This window comes from Heliangelus exortis, chromosome 5 (genome assembly GCF_036169615.1).
Source record: "Heliangelus exortis chromosome 5, bHelExo1.hap1, whole genome shotgun sequence".
Lineage (NCBI taxonomy): Eukaryota > Metazoa > Chordata > Aves > Apodiformes > Trochilidae > Heliangelus > Heliangelus exortis.
The window spans coordinates 1345862-1366830 of record NC_092426.1 but is presented as its reverse complement, the minus strand read 5'-3'; the positions used below and the strand labels follow the sequence as shown (position 1 = coordinate 1366830).

Sequence of the window (20969 nt, the reverse complement as noted above, 5' to 3'; positions counted from 1 at the left end):
TTCAGCCTGAATTAAATAGCTTTGCAGCAACTGTTAAATGTTATCAGTTCCTTCCTAGCTTGTGGGTAGTTTTATGAGTTTTATTTTCTACAATGAAAATCTTTTGTACAAGCAAGAAAGGGCCAAAAAAAAAAGAAAAAAAAAAAAAAAAGAGAGAAAAGCCTGATGTTGTTCACCCTGATGAAAGGTTGTATTTAATGCTTGTAAAATGCCAACAAAACACTTGTACATTCGGAATTGAGCTGGAATGATTAAATGCTCTGTGGGCTTTGTGAGCTGCAAAATTCCTGCTTTCTGGTACACTGTCAGTCAGAATTTTCATGTTGAAATTTCTTGGTGTAAGGCAGCTCAAAGTTTGCTGGGGTTGGGGAGGAGTTTTGTGGTGGAGGAGGTGGTTGGGGCGGAGTGAGCAGCTGGGTTCTCCTTCTGGGATACAAAGTCCTTCCTTTGTTTTTTTAACCTTTCCTTCTTTTTGGCTGAATTTTGTGTTTTTCTTTGAGTTCCATGACAGATTTTCAGCTCTGTCTGGTAATCCCTGAACTGCCCATCCATGCAGAAGAGTCTGAAAATACGTGTATCCTTCTCCTAAACCCCTTACGCCCCTTGGTGCTATTTTAATGCCTCTCCTGGCACCTCTGCACAAGGACCTGTTGTGATTTACTGATCCTAATAAATTTATCTTTGAATAACTTGGATGCTGGGAAAGAACCCTGAGCCATGGCTGGGGACCTGGCTGCCACCCCAAGCACCACGTCCTGTCCCTTTGGGGTATCTTTGAGTCCCATCCCAAAGAGAAAAAGAAGAGGATGTTGGTTTGCCCCATCTCATTGGGTTCCCCTTCCCTGGGGTTGGAAGCTGGGTTGGGCTTGTTTTTTTCAGTGTGTTTTGCTTTAGGTGGTTTGATAGAAAGTAATTTGAAGTGTAGTGACATCAGACCTTGTTTTTCTGAAGGGAGGCAGGGCTGGGTGTCTGATTTCCTAACACAGAGCACCCTGTGTATTCCCATGTCCTGGTATAAAGACACAAAGGGTGAAGGTGGGTGCAGAGAGTTCCCTTAGGGTGCTCATCTGAATCCTGGGTGCTCATCTGAATCCTGGGTGCTCCCAAGCAGTGAAATATTTTGTGGTCACCTTTGGAGGGCAAGTGCTGGCTGTCACCAGAGCTGAATTCCCCTCTTCTCCTGTTGAAATGGAACTGAAATTGCAGCCTCTGGTTTAAGAGCTGGCATCCTGCTGGTGGCCTGGTCTGAAATGATGTTGGTTTGCTTGAGAGCTTTGGGATTTGGGGGCAGGGATTTTTGGGACTGCAGTGTCCCCAGCAGCATGGTGTTCTGATGGATTTTTAAATAGCCTTTCAGCATTAATGCAGGCTTTCCTCTGATCTGCATTTCCCAGTTAAGCAGGAGCCTGGTTGCCTACTGATTTATGGTTGTCAGGAAATCTATTCACCCTGCTTCCCTCCTTTTCACCCTCCCTTGGATTTTGCCTACTTCACCCTATCAAGCTCCATTCACAAAGGTGGTTGGAGCTTCCCAGGACAAGAATTGGGCTCAAGTTGCACCAGGGGAGGTTCAGAGGGAATATTAGGAAAAATTTCTTCAGTGATAGAGTGATGAAGCATTGAGCTTCTGCAAATCCCTTATTCAAGGTGAGGTTCTGAGCACCCTGATCCAGCTGAGGGTGTCCCTGCAGGGGGTTGGGCTGGGTGACCTTCAGAGGGCCCTTCCAACCCCAAATTATTCTCTGATTGTCTTAAAATAGCCAGGAAGGAGGGGCTGAGAGTTGCAGGGAGTCTGATCATGCCCTAACCCTGCCCTGCAGTTTTGGAAAAGCAGAAACAGTACCCTGGAAAAGGGATGAAGGGAGGTCCTGATGTAAGGAATGGGAACATTCCTTCTGCTCCAGGGCTTCCTGGTGTGGGGAATGATGCATGGCACCTTGGAGAAGCTGGGAATCAATGGAAAAGGGCAGAGGAATGACTGGGGAGCAGGAGAGGTGTCTGAAGCTGGAGTGAAATGATTCCTGAGGATTGCTCCTGGCAGAGAGGGGAAGGTGGCCAGGGAAGGGAGCAGGTAATAGGAGCCTTCAGATGGGCAAAAGAAAAGGGGAACTTTTTATTGTAGGTCCCCAAAGGGTCAGGCAGACAGGAAGAGGCTTAAATTGCAGAGAGAGCCATTTATCTGCTAGGTTAGAGAGCAGGAAAAGCTGTTGGGTGAAGATGGGCAGAGCCTGAAAGGGGAGCTCCAGGGGACAGGGAGCATCTCTTGCAGGGAGCATTTTGGGGACAGGCTGGAGGAGCAGCTCTTGATGCTGGCACTGGAAGAGCTGGTCCTGCCTTCAGGCACAGGAAAGAAGGGATGAGCCAGAGCTTACAGGGGCTTTTCTGGCCTTTTAATTTTTTTTTTTTTCTTTTTTTATCTTTTTTTTCTTCCTTCTTTTTTTTCTTTTTTTTTTTTCCCTCCATGTTTTTTCTGTTCCCAGCCTCTCTCCTGAGCAGGGCTGGGATGTGCTTTCCTCACAAGGCCATCAGAGGCTGTGGTGCCGTTTCTGCAAGAAAAAATGCAGGATAACCAAGGGAACATACAGAGATGGGGTTATCAAATAGCTGAACCAAGGGGAAAAAAAATAACAGAACACCCAAAACAACCCCAACCCCAAATCCCCAGGCCCTATAAAACATAAGCATGCTTCATCTTGGGTGTTATAATCAGTATTATGTTTTTTTAAAATACAGCTGCAATAGCTGCTATTGTGTGAGTGAAATAATAATTAGATTCTTTTCAAAGCAGAAAATGCAAACCAGCTCAGAGGCTGTGATTGGCTTTGGGTAAATTCCTCAGTGCTGAAGAGGAATCTGGACAAGTTCCTTCAGCTTGGAACTCCCCTGTGCTTCCGCTGCTCGTTTGCTGCTGGATCCAGGAGATCTACTGGAAAAAAAAAAAAATATATAAATTCGAGTTGAGCTTGGACCAAGTGTGTCCCTGAACCATCCCAGCTGCTTTGCAACAAACCAGCTGAGCATGGAATGTGTGAAAATATCCCCACAGAGGGCTGGTTTCCCAGCTGTTTGATTGTTTTCCTCTGGCATTATCTGCAAAGCAATTATGCCCGAATTAAAAAAAAACTTCTAGAGATGCTTTCAAGGAAATATTGACCACTAATGTTTTAATTAAGGCACATTGAAGTAGAAACATTTGAATCAACAATCCGGGAAGCAGGTTGGGTTTCAAAAAGGAGGCTTGTTTGCCATCCTAATAACCCAGCCAGGCTGTGCCCTGGGCTGGAGTGTCAGGCTGAAGGAGCTAAAGGCATTCATCTCCTCCCTCCCCTTAAAAAATAAAGAATCTGAAGGACAGGCAATTAAAACAAGCTTTAGCCCATCGTTTCCAGCTGCAAACAAAACGTGTCTGGGTGTTGAAATGTAGAGGTCCTGGAGCAGTGTGGGGTGGCCCTTGTGGTGGGTACATCTGCTTCTTTCTGACAAGGTTCAGTAAGGAGAAGTGCAGGGTCCTGAGCTGGGGAGGAATAACCCCAGGTACCAGGAGAGATCAGGGAATGTCCTGCTGGAAAACAGCTCCAGGGAGAAAGGGAGAAAGGCCTTGGAGTCCTGGAGGACACTAAGTTCTCATGGGTCAGCAATGTGCCCAGAATGAGATCCTGGGGGGCATCACCAAAAGTGTGTCCAGCAGATCCAGGGAGGTTCTGCTCCCCATCACCTCTGCCCTGCTGAGGCCACCCCTGGAATCCTGGATCCAGTTTGGGGCTCCCCAGTTGCAGAGAGACAGGGATCTGCTGGAGAGAGGCCAAGGGAGAGCTCTGAGGATGCTGAAGGGACTTGAGCATCTCTGCTGGGGAGAAAGACTGAGAGCCCTGGGGCTGTTGAGGCTGGAGAAGAGAAGGCTGAGAGGGGATCTCTGAATGTCCATCAATCTCTCTGTCATCTCTCTGGGGGCCACTTGATATTGAATTATTTTCTGGCAGATTTTTTCTGCTTCCCAGCACCAGCTTTGGGCAGGTCCCTGGGAAGGGGAGGTGTTGAGTTGGAAAATAGAATCCTGGGCAGGATGGACAAACCTCAGGGGTGGCTGCTTTGCCTAAGGGTTTTTTTTCTAATTGTGGGAGTTTGGGGTTAGCTTTTTGGGAAGCAACTCACCAGAATGGAGAAAAGAAAAAAAAAAAACCCAAAAACAGCATACCAACCCCAAACTGAGAAGGAGAATTTTTCAGGCCTGGTCTCTCATTGAAATTTATGCTAAGAATGTGAATGTGCTTTGGGAGACATTGAGCAGAAGGAGACAAATAACCACCCTAACATGTAAAGATCTCCAGGAAATCAATTAATAGGGAAAGGATGTTTTGTTTGTTTGTTTGCTTGTTTTTAAAGAAAACCCAGAAATGACAGCAGTGGGTTGGCCTTTTGAGTAAGGAAATCACAACCTGTATCCTAAAGATGCCTCAGTGGGTACCAACTGAAATTCAGGCTCCATCCCCTCCTCTCCCACAGTTTGTTCCATTATTTACAGAATCTTTTTCCTTAAGGAAATCCTCCAGGGTGTCAGTCACAAGGGCAAGGGGTGAGCTTTAATACCCTGCTTCAGGCTCTCCCCAGCTGGAGATCAGCCAGGGGCTTGGATTCCCATCAAAAGCCTTCAGCCTGATTCTCCCTGGTTTGGGATATGGGTGGTTTGGTGATTTTTACACATATGGTCCTGGTTTCCTGGGCTGCCTTGAATGAATCTGTTGAAATGAGCTGTGATGCATCAGCTCCAGGCAGGGTAGGTGGGAAGAGAAGCTGAGGGTGATGATGTGTTTGGAGCTCATCAGTTCACTGGGGTCTTCAGGTTCACTGGAGTCCCTCAGGGGTCGGTACTGGGACCGGTGTTGTTCAATATCTTCATCAACGACTTGGATGAGGGTATAGAATGTCCCCTCAGCAAGTTTGCTGATGACACTGAGCTGGGAGGAGTGGCTGACACACCAGAAGGCTGTGCTGCCATTCAGAGAGACTTAGACAGGCTGGAGAGTTGGGCAGGGAGAAACATGATGAAATTCAACAAGGGGAAGTGTAGAGTTTTGCATTTGGGGAAGAACAACACGAGGTCCCAGTATAGGTTGGGGGCTGAGCTGCTGGAGAGCAGTGGAGGTGAAAGAGACCTGGGGGTCCTGGTAGACAAGAAGATGCCCATGAGCCAGCAATGTGCCCTTGTGGCCAAGAAGGCCAATGGCATCCTGGGGTGCATTAGAAAGGGTGTGGTTAGTAGGTCAAGAGAGGTTCTCCTCCCCCTCTATTCTGCATTGGTGAGGCCACACCTGGAGTATTGTGTCCAGTTCTGGGCCCCTCAGTTCAAGAAGGACAGGGAAGTGCTTGAAAGAGTCCAGCGCAGAGCTACTGAGATGATTAAGGGAGTGGAACATCTCCCTTATGAGGAAAGGCTGAGGGAGCTGGGTCTCTTTAGTTTGGAGAAAAGGAGACTGAGGGGTGACCTCATCAATGTTTTCAAATATGTAAGGGGTGAGTGTCAGGGAGATGGAGTTAGGCTTTTCTCAGTGGTGACCAGTGATAGGACAAGGGGTAATGGGTGTAAATTGGAGCATAGGAGGTTCAAGTTGAATATCAGAAAAAATTTTTTTACTGTAAGGGTGACGGAGCCCTGGAACAGGCTGCCCAGGGGGGTTGTGGAGTCTCCTTCACTGGAGACATTCAAAACCCACCTGGACACGTTCCTAGGGGATGTACTCTAGGGGGCCCTGCTCTGGCAGGGGGGGTTGGACTAGATGATCTTTCCAGGTCCCTTCCAACCCCTATGATTCTATGATTCTATGATTCTTGGCACCAAGGCATGACCTATATTGCTTTTTTTTGGGTTTTGTGGGTGGGGAACACAAGGAAAACACGTGTCCCCTCTTAGAAAACTTTGTCAGAAGGGTGGGCTAGGATGATCAGCATACCAGGCTAGCAATATTCTAGAGGCAACACTGACTTGGCTTCCAGGACCACTTCATCCTTGCCAAAAAACCCAACTCCCAGCAACCAAACCCAAACATCCCCCCCAAAACCAAGCAGACAGAAAGACTGTGTTGTTATCAACGTTTCAGATTCTGTGAAATGATAGATATGAAAACCATTAACCACGTTTTTGGGGGATGATTTGATTTATTTCCGTAATTGAATTATGGAGGAACTTGGTGAAAGTCACCTTGGGGGAAGTCAATACCAGTCAGAAATACTCTGTTTTCACAGGGTTGCTTTTTAAATCCCTATAGCTCAATGAAATCAGTACCTTGAAAGGAAACTTTGGAAGGATTTGACTGGCTGTGCATTTGAATTAACCTCTTATTTAAATGCACAGAGGGACCCGTGGCTCTCAGTGCTGCTTCTTCAGCCTTTGCTGTCTCCCCCCTCACCTCCCATCCTTGAGGTTTTCTTTGTGGCTGCACTTCTGCTTTTTCTCTCTGCTTTTACTTAGAAAATGCTGAACAAAACCAAAATGCCAACAAAATAATGCAATAACTTCATGGAAGTTCCAGTGCAGCCCATTATAAAGACTGTTTGTTATTTACTAAAGAATTTGTGAAGCATTATTTAAGCATATTTCCTTGTTTTTTTTTAAACAGATGAGGAAAATTTTTAGCTTATTGCATGATTAGTTTCATTAGAGGAACCATTACTCAAGGATATGTGGATCCAGGTGTATTTTTCTTTCTCAAGGACTTCTTGGAGCTTGGGGCTTGGAAAAACTTGGACACAGGGCTGAGCAAAATGCTTCCAGTTCAGGAGGGTTGGAGCAGGGAGTGTGGGTGGGCTGTGTGCCAGAGGTCTTTTCTACCTTGAGTGGTCATTCTGAGATGTCTTGTAATTACTGAGTTACTGCAAGATTTATATTGCACTTTGTATTTAAACTGGGCTAAATTATAGATTGTGAAAAAAAATTATTGAACTGTCTTTGGAGGTTTGAAGATAGCAGATAAGAAGATTTTCTTCTTGCTGGGTTGATATATACTGGATTGTAAATCTTGCCTCTATCTTTACCTTCCCTGATTGCTCAGATCTCTCCAATTTCCTTGAATAGGAGGAAAGAGAAATGGCTGTGAGCAGGGCAGAGGAGAGCAACAATGAAATCCAAACTCTGCTCACAACCCAGGAGTTCAAAAAAAAGAAAATTGCTCTTCACAGCAGACCAAAAAGGTTTAGATACAACCTCCTGCTACAGGCTTTGCATAAACCAGCATCACCTGACTGTATATAAAGTAGCTGATGGACTAGATTCACTGATTTTTTTTTTATTTATTTATTTTTTGCACAGCATCAAAGAGAATCAGCCTTGCAACCCAAAAGGCTTCTGCACGCCTGACGTGCCCTGTTCAGCCTGAGAGACCTTCTCTGAGTCAGGCATGGAATTAACTGGAATTGACATCCTGACTTCCCATCTTCCCAGAAGTGTAATCAAGCAGCGTGTCCATCCTCTGCCTCGGCTCTTGGGCCCTGGAAGTGGAATGGGTCGGAAAAAAAAACCAACCTCACCAACTTTAAAAATATACGTGTCCCTCCTATTTGGAGCAGACAGCTCTTGAGCTTGCTGATGGAAATGGTTGCTGACTTTGATTTGGAAGTGAATGGATGGAAGTTGACAAACTCTGCATAAAAACTTCCCCCATTTATCATATCTTTCTGGGAAGCATGGTGAAAAGGCAGCCTGTGAAGCAAGGGCTCCATCCTGGCATGCACACTGCAAGCCTGGACAGACTGGTGTGGATCAGAGAACAATTTGGGTTGGAACCCCCAGCAACCTTACCCTCTTCCCATGGGGATGGAATGTTGGGAGAGACTCTTGGAGCTGATGGGAGGAGTGTGGGTCAGAAGCTTTGATGTTGTAGGACCTACCAGGCTCTGTCTTGGTTTCTTTTGCAGAAGTTCTATACAGGACCCATAGGGTGCAAAGACACCCATGTAGGTCTTGGGAGGCTCCTGGGTGGTGGAAGGGTTTTTGTAGCTGTTTTGTTAACAGTTCCCCCATTTCCAGAGGCACAGTTGTAGTGGCTTGGGATGGGGAATGGCTTTAAAGAGGGGAGATTTAAGTTAGATATTAGGAAGAAGTTCTTTGGTGAGCCCCTGTGCCAGGTTTCCCAGAGAAGCTGTGGCTGCCCCATCCCTGGCAGTGTCTCAGCCCAGGTTGGATGGGGCTTGGAGCAACCTGGGCTGGTGGGAGGTGTCCCTGACCATGGCAGGGGGTGGCAATGGAGGAGCTTTAAGGTCCCTCCCAACCCAAACCAATCTGTGGCTCTTTGTTTCTATGACTGTAAGTGTTTGGAGCAGGAGACTTGGGCAGCACTGCACTGAAGAGCAGAGCTATAAGTGAATTACTACAAGAAGGTGGATATTAATGCAACTGGGAAAACAGTAGGATTTTCCATAATTTACCCTTTTGCCTGAAAACAGTGTGTTCAAGCAAGATGGAAGAAGCAAGATTTAGGTTGGACATGGGGAATAAATAGTTTGGTGTGAGGGTGCTGAGCCCCTGTGCCAGGTTTCCCAGAGAAGCTGTGGCTGCCCCATCCCTGGCAGTGTCTCAGCCCAGGTTGGATGGGGCTTGGAGCAACCTGGGCTGGTGGGAAGTGTCCCTGACCATGGCAGGAGGGTGGAACCAGATGAGCTTGAGGGTATCTTCCCACCCCGACTGGGGTTCCATGGTTTGGGGAACTGTCTGGTTAAGGGCTGCTAAACTGAAATGAGAGCAGAGTGTGAGATCCCCACTGGTGGAGCTGGGAAGAGGAACACTGAGTAGAGCATGAATGACAGGGTGGCTTTTCTTTAGTTTCAGTGGAATAGTTTTTCCAACTTCATCTCACTCACTTGCCTTGCAGCAGCTTGCAAAGAAAAGCTCAGTTTCATTTCTGAAGGATCTCTGGCTAATTAGCATTGATTTGGTGGCTTCACAGCAGTGTAGAGAGTGCTGCTAATGCTCAGGTTGGAATTGCTCCATTTTTTAGCTCTTTGTCCCAAGGAGCTATAAATGAACTTCAGAAAGATTTGTCAATCTTGGGAACCTACTTAGCAAATATTGCTGGTTGTTACAAATGGAGGCAGAATGATTAAACCTCAAATTTACCCAGCCTGCTACTAATAAAGCAATCAGATATCTCAGAATAAGGCCCTGGGTGTACACTGAGTGGAGTATGTGTTTTTCTTCATCCTCTGCTGTATTTTGCTTGACATGTGTCTGTTCCCATGGAACATGAAGTGTTTCATGGCAGCTTCATAATGAGGAATGAGCAGACTTAGTCTACCTTTGAAGTTCCTGAAGGATCAGGAAAAAACACCAGAAGATGCTTCTTTATTTTCAGTAATTTCTTTACGAAGAGAGGAGCCAGGAACTCAAAAGATAATTTCTCTGTGACCAGTATTAGTTTAGCAGGAAATCTCCAAAAATCCCTTCCAAAAATTCATGGGGAGCTGACAGCACTGGGCTTGATTCAGCCTCGGCTTCTGGCATGGATTCACCATGCACAGCAAGAACCTTCCTGGTCATTTCCCTTTTTTCTGGCAAGTTTGGATTTAAATCCTTGGATGTTCAGGAAAATTAATCTGACCACAAGGAAGAAATTCTTCAAATTTTCCTTCTGCTTTTTTTATTTACTTATTTTTTTCCCCTTTAAAATCCTAACTAAAGCACGGATTAGTGTAGCAAGTATCTTGATTTTAATATATTTTTATAAGATTTATCCTGGTTTAATAGAAGATTTTTATTTTTTTTTTTCATTCTCCAGGTGACCCTTAGCCAGTCCTGTAAACTCTGTGACATCTCCCTCCCCTCCTCTCCACCTCTTGCTAAGAGGAATGGGATGGAGCAGTGAAATTGTGATTTCCTTCCTTATCTTCAGCACTCATGGCATAACTGGAGGAGAACTGTTCCAGCAGCACTCTGGGATACTCACACATGTATTTCTGGAAAGAGGGGAGATTTTTTTGTTCCATCCTGTGTGAGTTCTGTGGTTTTTTGGTGCTTTCCAGGACGGTGCTAAGCGATGTGACTTGCATCTGTCAGGTGGAGTTTGTCTGGTGATGGCTTACACCAAATAATTTGTCTGTAGTCCAGGGCTTGCTCTCCCCTGCTTTCATTTCCAATCACTCCATTTAAAAAGAAGGCTCTGATTTGACTTGACCATTGATCTTGACAAAAAAAACCCCACACTGCACTTTTCAGATCCTGAGTTTTGCTCTCCTGAAATAATCACCCAAGCCCAGGGCTGGCTCAGGAGCTGGGACTATAAAAGGGTTCTTGGGTGTTCTCTGGTCCCTTCTTACAAAGTGATGGGTAGCACGAAAGACACAGAAGGGAGAAACCAGCAGGAGGAGCAGACACTCAGAACAATTAGAAAATTTTAATAAAATGACAGCAATCTCAATAAAATCAAGCCAAGAATAAAGCAAATGCAAGGTGGAGCCTCTGGCTCCACAAAAGTGTTCTCAAACTTTTTTTTTTCTTGCCAGTCTGATGAATCCCAGTGTGTTCCTGACACGTTTATGAAGTTTATCATTTATTTTTCTGCATTTCTACGTGCAGGACTTGTGCCCATTGCTTCAGATTCAATTCAAACCTCACCAAAAAATGGTGGGATGAAGCTTTTTGTTATCATAGAATGGTTTGGGTTAGAAGGGACCTCTAAAGGTCATCTAGTCCCTGAAGTGGGCAGGGACATCATCATCAAGACCAGCTTGCTCAGAGCCCCATCCAACCCGACCTGGAATGTTCCTGGGGTCTGGAAGCTCCAGGTGTGGGAGGATGGAGGGAGGCTGCACCAGGAGCAAGGTTTCTCCCAGGAGAAGGAGCTGATTTGGGGATTTAGCCAAGACCCAGGTGCTGTTGTGGGTTTGGAGTCTGTTGAGGTTCCCATAAAGACAGAGAAATGCTTTGGGATCCCTTCCAGGTCACAGAAGCTTCTTAGAGTGTTGTGAGGAGATGGCAGGAGATGCATGAGGTCAGCAGGCATGGGCTGGTGGTTCTGTCCCTGCCTGGGGGTGTCAGGAGGATCCAACTGATCAAAGGGGCCAAAATTTTTTTTAGGCTTCATGTAGGAAGAACTCAAGCTGCCTGTTTGGTTTTGCAGCTGAAGCAGGGTGAGAATGCCAGGGTCAAAACCCCTCAAGGTTTCTGGGGATGACGGAATCCTTTATAGGACAAAGGGAAATGGGGTCCAGTTCTGCCAGGGGAGGCTCAGGTTGGATATTGGAAAGAAATTATTCACAGAAAGAGTGGTTTAACATTGGAAGTGGCTGCCCAGGGAGGCTGTGGAGGCACCATCCCTGGAGATGTCCAAAAGATGGGAAAATGAGGTGCTGCAGTGGGTAGTTTAGATGTTAGGGGTTGTAGGGCAGATGGATGGGCTTGATCTTTGAGGTCTTTTCCACCCTTCCTGGTTGTATGATTTATTTATTTCATAGGAGTTGGCAATGTGAGCTTGAGAGCCAGACACCTTCCCCACCAAAGTCCCTGGAGTCCCAGGCATTCATCTGAGCCCAGGATTTAGTGCAGGCTGAAGCCAGTAACATTAACTTGTTTGCTGATTTCCAACCCTTGTGGCATCACTGGGATTCACTCACTCCAAATGAATTTATTGCCTCAGCATCCATGAAAGCCTCTGCAGGGTCCCTGGGGTGGCTCGGGGAGGTGGGGATGCTCTGCCTGGGGTTGGTCTCCAACTCCTGAGCATCCCTGTGTGCATCAGCAGGGATGGGAAAAGCCTCTACCTGATCTCAGTCTGTGTTTGCTCCTGGGAAATTCAACTCAAATAACTGGTTAGGAGTAAAGCCTGGAGGCTGAAACCAGAGCAGTGGAGGTGAAGTTGGTGAGCACCCTCTGGAGCTGTTGCTCTTGCTGTGCCATTGCTTTCACTTGCATTCACCACTTTGGTTTGGGGCTATTTCATGGAGTTTGGGGCTTTTGGAGTTCTGCTTTTCTGTCTGGGGTACTGCTGAAGGTGATGCTGGATTAGGAGATGCCCTGAAAGGGGCAGATTTTGATTCTGGAATAGGTTTGTTTTGCTGTTAGGTTAAAATGTGCCCATGGGATTGTGTCAGTTATGGGTAAATATAATTTTATGGTGGTACTACAGCTGTGATACTTGGGAATATGTTAACACAGGACACTGACAGGCAGTTTGCATTAAAAAAAAAAAAAAAAAAAGAAAGAGAGATAATAGAAATAGACAAAGCAATGAAGGATGGGAATGGTGCTGGTCAGCAGGAGTGAGAGCAGCCACAGCACACCCACCCACTTTGCTGCTCCTGGGTGTCTAAAAACACAGACCTTTTACAGTAAACACACTAAAATAACTGACTGATACACACTGGCAGCCTCGCATGTGAAAATTAAAGAAGGGAAGATTAAATATGCAGGCATGCAGGAATGGAAATGCAAGATTTCTATTAGGATCAGCCAAGGAAGATTTGTATTTTCATGTTGAGCTCATTTCAGTGATGTTTAATGAGCCCTGAATAGCTGCTGTGGAAGTACCCTGCAGAATTTGTTCAGTATAATACTCCAGACATCATTATTTTTAACTGAAGAAAAAATTAAAAAAAGCTTGCAATTAATTACAGAGTGTTAATTCCATAGTATTACCTGGCTGCATATGCAAATTTTGTTTTTCTCTTAAAAAAAAAAAGAGTATGAGTGCTGTAAGGTTATTTGAATGCCTTTTATGCCATTCCTTTTCTAAATTAAAACTGTCTCTAACACGTGATAATAGCTGTAGTTAGATCAGTCTGAGATGAGGAGGTGTCAGATGAGGTTCAAGATAATTGATGCTGTAAATATCCCTCGAGTGGAAAGAGAGACTGTGTTAATGGCTCAAATATTCAGCCTCTTTGGAGGAATCTGATTTGAGCTGGAATAGAAGCAGGCCTGGATGATGTAAAACATGGAGTTTATAGCTCAGGATGTCTTTCAAATCTGCTGTTGCTAACTGGAAGCTTTCCCCTCCTGCCAGCTCCACATCTCGGAAAAACTTCCTGGCATATAGATGCAGCTACTTGGGAAGGTGAGGTTCTGTTCTGGAGAGATTTAGCGTGGGGGGTTTGGCTCCTTCTAGCCAGAAATTCATTCCTTGACTCCATTCCCCTGCTCTGAGAAGCAAAAAGGTGCAGGGGGAAGGCTCAGGGCTGCCAGGAGCTCTGCAGAAGGCATCTCACCAGCCAGCCCCAGCTCTTCCACCTGCAGAGCTCTGCAGTATTTTGTACAATTAATAAAATTAGCTTCTTATGAATTTGTGTCCTTCCCCCCCACCCCTCCAGCTCCCTTCCATCTCCCTAACACTTGCTCATCCCTGGTGTCTTTGGGCTGGGGGGGGTTGGTAGCAGATGTGGCCCATAGCTCCTATCAGGGAGAGAAATCAGGAGTGAAGGAAGTAGGGAGAGGATGGGGGAAGGTGGCTGTGAGATCTGTTTTGATTTTTTTGGTTGTTTGTTTTCTCATTGATTTGATTGGTGCCAAATTAAATTGATTCCCCCCCCCCCCAAGCCAACTCTGTTTTGCCCCTGACCATAATTGGTGAGCAAACCCTTCCCTGCCCTTATCTTGACCCTTCAGCTTTGCCTGATATTTCCTCCTCCCCATCCAGGGGAAGAGAGGACACGTGGTTCTTTGTTGCCACTGCTTCCTTACCCACAGCACCCATCCTTGTCCTGACAGCCCCATGGTGACAGAGGAGGGGGCACCCATGGGTGCCTGGGGTGTCCCCCAGCTGCCTGTTGGCAGGAGGAGCTCCCAGTTCAGTGTTTCCCTCAGCTCATCTCAGCTTTTTTCCAGTGCCCTCTTCTCTCCATGCACACAGCACTGATTTTACATCATGTGCAGGAGGTTAATTAGCTTTGGGATCTCAGTCCCCCTTTGGGATTTTGCTAAACGAAGGGACAGAGAGCTCAGAAGGTTTTGGGGAAGGGATTTCTGACAGATGGGCAGGCAAAGGCAGTTATCCAAGGAGCTGCTCTTTGGGATCTGGATGCATTTCCATATGGTAATTGAATAAGTTTTGGTGTCAGTTTTTGCTGGTGGTGCAAAATGGCTGGGCTTGATCAGCATGGAGAGAAGCAAGCTGGGGACTGGGGGACCTCCTAAGGGTCCTTGGGTGGGATTTTAGCCTATGGTCCTCACATGGACCTGCTGGGGAATTTTTTTCAAGTCAGCAAAAAGGCTTCACTTGCCTGGGATCAGGTGTGGGCACTCAATCTTCTGGACAGGTTCATTTTCCTCTTCCTCTTTGTACAAGTTTTGTTTGATTTGTCATCTTCATTTGCCTCCAAGGAGATTCTTATGTGCCCTCCTTCTTCCATCATCCCCTCACTGTTATTTATTTCCTCTAGAACTGGCTCCCTTTTTATTTCTCTTCTCCTGAAATGCCTGATTTGTATTCTTCTCCAGTGAAAGTGGGAAAAAATACTTTTGTCTTTAAGAGTGGAGATTGCCAGAAAGTATGCAAGGCACTGCTGAGATTCCTCTGCTGACATCTTTAATGGTAAAGAGTTTAGGACTGGAAAATAAATGTGAATCTTGGAAGAGCAGAACATATATGGGGTGGGGAGAAGGAAACTTTTTGTTATATAGGTATGGACTGTCTGTCTATTTTTTTTTCTTCTTTTTGCGGTAGTAAAATGGTTTTGTGCTCATTTCAGAATGTATAAAGCTCAGAAAAAGGCAGAAAGAGAGCAGGGGAGTGTTATCAGGACCCCCTGCTCTCCCAGGCACTCAGTGTATTCAGAATGGGGTTTTTAACAGGGATTTAAACTTTGTGATTAGTCCCTGGAAGAATTTTACTGAGGCCATTGGTAAGAGATGGATGTGGTTTAGAACTGGACCTTCTTAACTCAGCCTGATGTTCATTACTTAAAAAAATAAATTTCTTTCCTTTAAAATAATGAAGTAGCAAGCAGTAATTAGGTTTGTGATTATGCAACCAATAATTAGTTACTCAGCACATTAAAAAGTCCTATTTGTAGCAGTTATTCCTAGAGATGTGTCATGCATGTCAGGTGGCCTTTAGGATTAATGCCTCTTTCTCCTGCCTTGGTTGGTAAATCCTTTTTGTTTCTGCTTAAACCTAACCTTCTGGTTCTTTACACTGCAGAAGAAATAAAAAAAAAAAAAAAAAGTTTACATGTGCAAAAAAAGCCCCAAAAAGCAAAAGCAACCAAGGATAAGAACAAGGGCAGGTATTGCAGTATTTCTCCTCTAGCAAGTGTGTGTATCTGGATAAGAATTTGTGTTTGTTGAAGACTGTCCAACTCCTGGAAGCTGTTATCTGGATCTCAGTTCATAAAAGGAAGATAAATGGCTGGGAAATGAAAATCCTGTAGCAGAGGCAGACGTCAGGAGTACTTTTGTGACTCCTCTCCTTTCAATCTCTGCAGCCCAAGAGTGGCTTTAACTCATTTCTACTCCTTTTGTTTGGGGGGGGTCCTGGTTCCTCAGCATTTTTCTGAGCCACATCCAGCAGGATGGGGAATCAGAGTGTGCTGAGGCTCTGATGCAAGGGGAATGAAAAGAACTTGTTTGAATCACTCAATTTCTTGATTCAAGTGTACTTGGTTTAATGATAATGATCTGGATTTCTTTAATCAACTCCCTCTTTAATTACACTTTTCCCTATAATTTAATACTAGACTTGACCATGGCATCAGTCAAGTTTGACCTCTTTTATCTGACAGCCCTATCTGCTTGGGTTTTTGTGGTGTTTTTTTTTTTTTTTTTTTTTTTATAGTAGTTCTTTGAATGTAATAATTTGTAATTCACTCAAAAGCATTGGGTCTTGGTGTCAGGAGGTGGAGAACCCTCTATGTGTTCAGGTAGTCTGTTTCTCTGCTCAACTGCTTTATCTTCAAAACCAAAATAAGTCTGATTCTTCCTCATTTTTCTCTCAGTTTCCAGCTATTGTTCCTTGTTGCTTGCATTACCTGGAGCCAGAAGAGCTCTGTGGTACCTGCTGCTTTCCCACCAGGAGGTGCTTGCATCCTAGAATAAAGTTTCCCCTCAATCTTCTTCTCTGAGAAATTAAATGCCTCTCACTCTTTACATTTTTTTACTGGCAGATGAAGCCCTAAGCACTTTCTCCAATACCTGAGTGCTTTTCTGTTGCTCTTTTCTTTGCCCTTTACTTCATGGTGCTCAACAGTGGCTGACACCAGGCTGAGATCCTGGACTCAGGTCACCAATTCCAGATGTGAAAGAAAAGGATGTCCTGACTCTCACCACATGAGGTGAGCCCAGCAGCTCTTTTTCAGGATTTTTCTGAGAGGTCTTTGCTGGTTACAGATGTGTAACCAGCTGTGTGTGAGGCCAGCTCCTTGTTATCTGCTAATTCCACTGATAACTCTTCCTGTATGCACATGCAGAAATTCAGTGTTGGGGTGAGTCCTGCTGTTCTCTGCTGGGTTTGCTCTGAATGCAAAATCCTTGGCCCCAGAGTATCTGCTGCCCAGGGACTCCAGTGCTAATTGGGTCTCATAAATAATGAGTGTGGTTTGGGGTCACTGCATAAACAAAGCTGCTGCTGCTCTCTTGTGCCATCCCCTCCCTCTCATCAGGACATTGCAGGTCCATCCAGTGGGTGCAGATTAAATAGGTCTCAGTCAGGTGTATTTGGAACCTCATCAAGAGAACAAAGCAAACATTTACTCCATAAAATTTACATCACCAAGAGCTCCTTGCATTTCTCCTCTGGGATTCTGTGTTGATAGACTCCAACCCAGGAAGGAGCATGGGAGGCAGAAGGTGAGCTGCAGGGAGTGTTGTTGGCTACTGAGGGCATTCTGTTTGTCTCTTCATGCCTGACAATGTCAGCAGCCACCTAGCATGTGTTTGGGCTTCCCCAGATCATGTGGGAAATATTCACAAACTCATCAGGGATCTCCCAGGGTCACAGCCTTAGTCTTGTGGGAGCAAACCAGAAAGTTTCCTTGCTTCTAGGAGCTGGCTTTGTAAGGGATGCTTGCTTTCTGCTGCACTGCAGATACCTCGTAAATCTCTTTTAAAGAGGTGTAGAGGGAGAAATGTCCTCTGTGGAGCTCCAGGTAACTTCACCACCCTTGTTTCCAGCTGGTTTGGAGCTCTTGTGTCTCCACACCATGAGTACTCAGGGGTGGCACTCAAGCCAGCTCCAGTGAGAGGTGTCCCTGCTCATGGCAGGGGTTGGAACTGGATGAGCTTTAAGGTCCTTTCCAACCCAAACCAGTCTGTGATTATCCTTTCCATTGGAGAGCAAAAAATCTGGATTCTTTTTGATTTTTCTGCATTTTCTGAATGATGTGTAACTGCTTTGGCACCGTGCCACAAAGCCCTTCAAGCCTGCCTCATTCTTGAGAGTTTGTGCTAGGTCCAAGAGGCCACAGTGAGGCAAACAGGATGAAAAGATGTAGTAGTATTACATTTAAGAATAACTCACGGGTTAGGCTAAACACGTACGTCACTGCTGTCTCCTCTCTGCCTGTCTTGATGAAGCAGTTTCAGTCAATTTACCAGATGTGTTTTTTATTATTATCCTGACTCCCAAGCATCACTTGCTTTGAACATCTGAAGACAAGGCAGCTAATCAACAAAGGAAATCAGCAAGCTGCCTGGTCCCAGCAGCTGGAAAAAAAAAAAAAAAAAAAAAAAAAAAAGATGCCGTGGCAAATCGAGGCTGTGGTGCTGCTCTCCTCTTGGCTTGTGTGAAGCTTCCCTGGAGCTCAGGTGAGGGTCACAGGAGATGGTTTGTGCTTCCTGTGCACAAGGTGATGTCTCCAGGGTTTTGTAGTCCAGGATGGAGAAGATGTTAATAGCATCTCCCACCCTTCTCTGCACCTTCTTCCCCTTCATCTCTGACCATCACGATGCAGTTTGAGTGCATTTTGGGTCTGACCCATTTTGAGCAGCTGATACTGGGGTTTTCTGCTTGTGTGAGAGGTTTAGGGATGTAGGAAGGGAATTCTTCCAATCAAGTGTTTAGCATGCCCGTGCCATCTGGGTTTCAGAACCTGTTTGGTTCAATTCAAAGATTAAAGACTGAAAAATTGAACCTAATGGTGGCTCAAACCTCTGCGGAAAACGTGGTTCTGTAATTGTTTTCATTTTGATTAATAGGCTTTAATGACACAGCAACATCCATGACTTCAGTTTAATTTCAAGAATGATTAGTCAGTTAACTCTTTGTAATTTGATCAACCCCAAAATGGAAATTTTCGGCCTTTTTTTTTTTATTATTTTTTTTTCCTCTTGTAAAGCACTTAAGAAATGTCAATGCTTTCCAAGGCTAAACCTTTCCCCTTTGCAGTAGGATCTCCCTGTGATCTCTTGAGAGATTCCCCCTCTTCCCACTTCATAGGTTAATTACTGTGCAAGACCAAAAGTTTGTGGCTTTCCTCCCAGGCTTCTGAATCCCTGACCCTGCCAGTGCTTTTAGGGAGCAAAGTCCCACAGACACTCACACAGATGCACAGAGATGGAAACAGGTTTGGGTTTGTTGTGTTTTGTTTTGGTTTTAAAGGCTATTTGGAAATCTGAATATCAATTAGTAACAGTCTAATTAGACATTGAAACCAGTGATCTGCAGAGCTTTGACAAGTGGGCATTCATAAAATTAATACAAGTTTTTTTCCCATGAGGGCAGTGGCACAATGGCCCAGGGTGCCCAGGGAGGGGGTTGAGGTCTCATCCCTGGAGATATTCAAGGTGAGGCTTGAGGAGGCTCTGAGCAACCTGATCTAGGTGAGGGTGTCCCTGATACTGCAGGGGGGTTGGGCTGGGGGACCTGCAGAGGGCCCTGACAACCCCAATTATTCTGTCATTAATGCACTGAGATTGGGTGTCTTGAAAATACCTTGGCCAGGCAATGAATTTGGCAGTTCCACTCTTCCATTGTGATAACTGCAGGATACCTTGGTTTTTAAAATATTATTATTATTATTATTATTATTATTATTATTATTATTATTATTATTATTATTATTATTTTGAACCCATGTTCTGCAGTTGATGGAAATGGAGAGAACAGGTGTTTTGGCCTAGAAATTGAAGCAAGATAATTTCCTTCATTTTATTTTCTGTTGCATGAGCAGAAGACACGAGGTTTCAGCTGGCTCATCCCTTTTCAAATGCTACTGTGATTTCAGATAACCTTTAAAACAAAAATGAAATCTCATTAGAAAATGCCACCTTAATTTGGAGCGAGCGTTTCCTAATTTGTTTCTGAGATATTAAATTAAATGTTTTGTAGAGTAGAATGAAGGTAACATTTACTTAAAATCCATGCACTATTAGAAGACATTATTGCTTGAATTATTTCAAATTTTAGAACAGGTTTTGTTTCTGGTTAATCAAGACTCTCAGGCTTTCTTCTTGTTATGCAAATCCAAATGTAAGCATCTAAAGAATAATTTTTAAGTGCAAGCTGCTCTTCTGTGTGGGTGCTTAAAAGATGCTAATCCATTCAGATTGTTGATGGGCTTCCTTGAATAACCCCATGTGCCTCTGACACACCCCATAGAATTATAGAATCATCATGGAAAGGACCTTCAAGACCTTCAGGATAGTTTAACTTCTCCCTAAAGTTCACCAGAGAATTTCTTACCATCTCATTGGGAGGCTGAGTGGTTTTAGCTAGAAATTGTGCTACTGCTTTTCTCATTTGGTTTAAACTTTTCAACACTTTTTTTGGTGTATTTCTACCTTCAGAGTAAGCTCATCACAAGCAATGGATTTTAAGCACATCATAAAACCTTGCAAGCAGGAATCTGCTTGTTCCTGATGGTATAAAACCCAGATGAATTAATTAGGTGTACACACGTTCCAAGGACTGCTGTTGGTTCTTCTCTATTTAAGATGAATGAATTCTGTTGTGGGGATCTGCTTTACTTGGAGCTGATGCAGGAGGAGTAATTATAATATATCCATATTTTAATGAAGAGAAGTGTGTTCTAAAGCCTGTGATGGATTTACCTCCTGAAAGTGAAATGCCTGTAACTGCAAGAAGAGAGAATATGCATTAAGTTACTGTATTAAATTGTTGCTTTACAGGAATGCAGATGCCTGCACATGATCTATGTTCTGGTGGATTCTCCCATTAGGATGCAAATTAGTCTGTCTGTTTATTTCCAAAGCTTTATAAACTATTTTGTCTAAGCCATGTTTAAATTAAAATCACACGTAAGAAGCAAGTGCTAAAGCAGTGAAGGGGAAATGTAATTTTGGTGGAAACCACAGAAATCTGAGTCGTAGAAAGGTTTAGATTGGAAAGGACCTTCAAGATCATCAAGATCCAACCCCCTGCCATGCCCAGGGACACCTCCCACCAGCCCAGGTTGCTCCAAGCCCCATCCAACCTGGGCTGAGACACTGCCAGGGATGGGGCAGCCACAGCTTCTCTGGGAAACCTGGGCCAGTGTCCACTCGAATGGGATCGACATCACCGGATCTGATATCCTATAAATTGTTCTATCCAAAAGCCTGAGTTTTAAATGAAGATCCACTTGTGCCAGGGGCTCTCCAGATGAAAACAAACTCTAAAACTGGATTCTGCTGCAGAAGCCCTAAAATGAATGTCTGTGGCTGTTGGAGCTGCTGTTCCCTTGTATCCAAGGCGTGACGTGTGCGCTTCCCATCGGAAAACCAGCGGTGGGTCAGCTGAAGCCTGACTTTATCTTTGGGTTTTTTTCCCCTCTGTCTTTCCAGATTTGGATGATCCAATAGTAACAGTCCACCAGAGCATCGGGGAAGCAAAAGAGCAGTTTTACTATGAGAGAACAGTGTTTCTCAGGTGCGTTGCCAACTCCAACCCTCCTGTCCGGTACAGCTGGCGACGCGGCCAAGAGGTGTTGCTGCAGGGCTCTGATAAAGGAGTGGAGATCTATGAGCCCTTCTTTACCCAGGTAGGAATCAAGATGTGGGGTTTTTTTTTCCTTCCTTGCACCAGATTTTTGCATCTTCCTGCTGGGCTTGGGCTGTG

The 20969-nt window shown here is 44.8% G+C and overlaps 1 protein-coding gene across 2 annotated transcripts in view; it reads left to right on the top strand.

Moving 5' to 3' along the window:
- Positions 1–20969, top strand: part of MDGA2 (MAM domain containing glycosylphosphatidylinositol anchor 2) — a 303952-nt gene that overhangs the window by 124321 nt on the left and 158662 nt on the right. For both annotated transcript variants that reach the window (XM_071745088.1, XM_071745089.1), the window contains exon 4: positions 20696–20892. In XM_071745088.1, coding sequence (XP_071601189.1) covers positions 20696–20892 — 197 coding nt within the window. The remainder of the gene's footprint in view (positions 1–20695; positions 20893–20969) is intronic.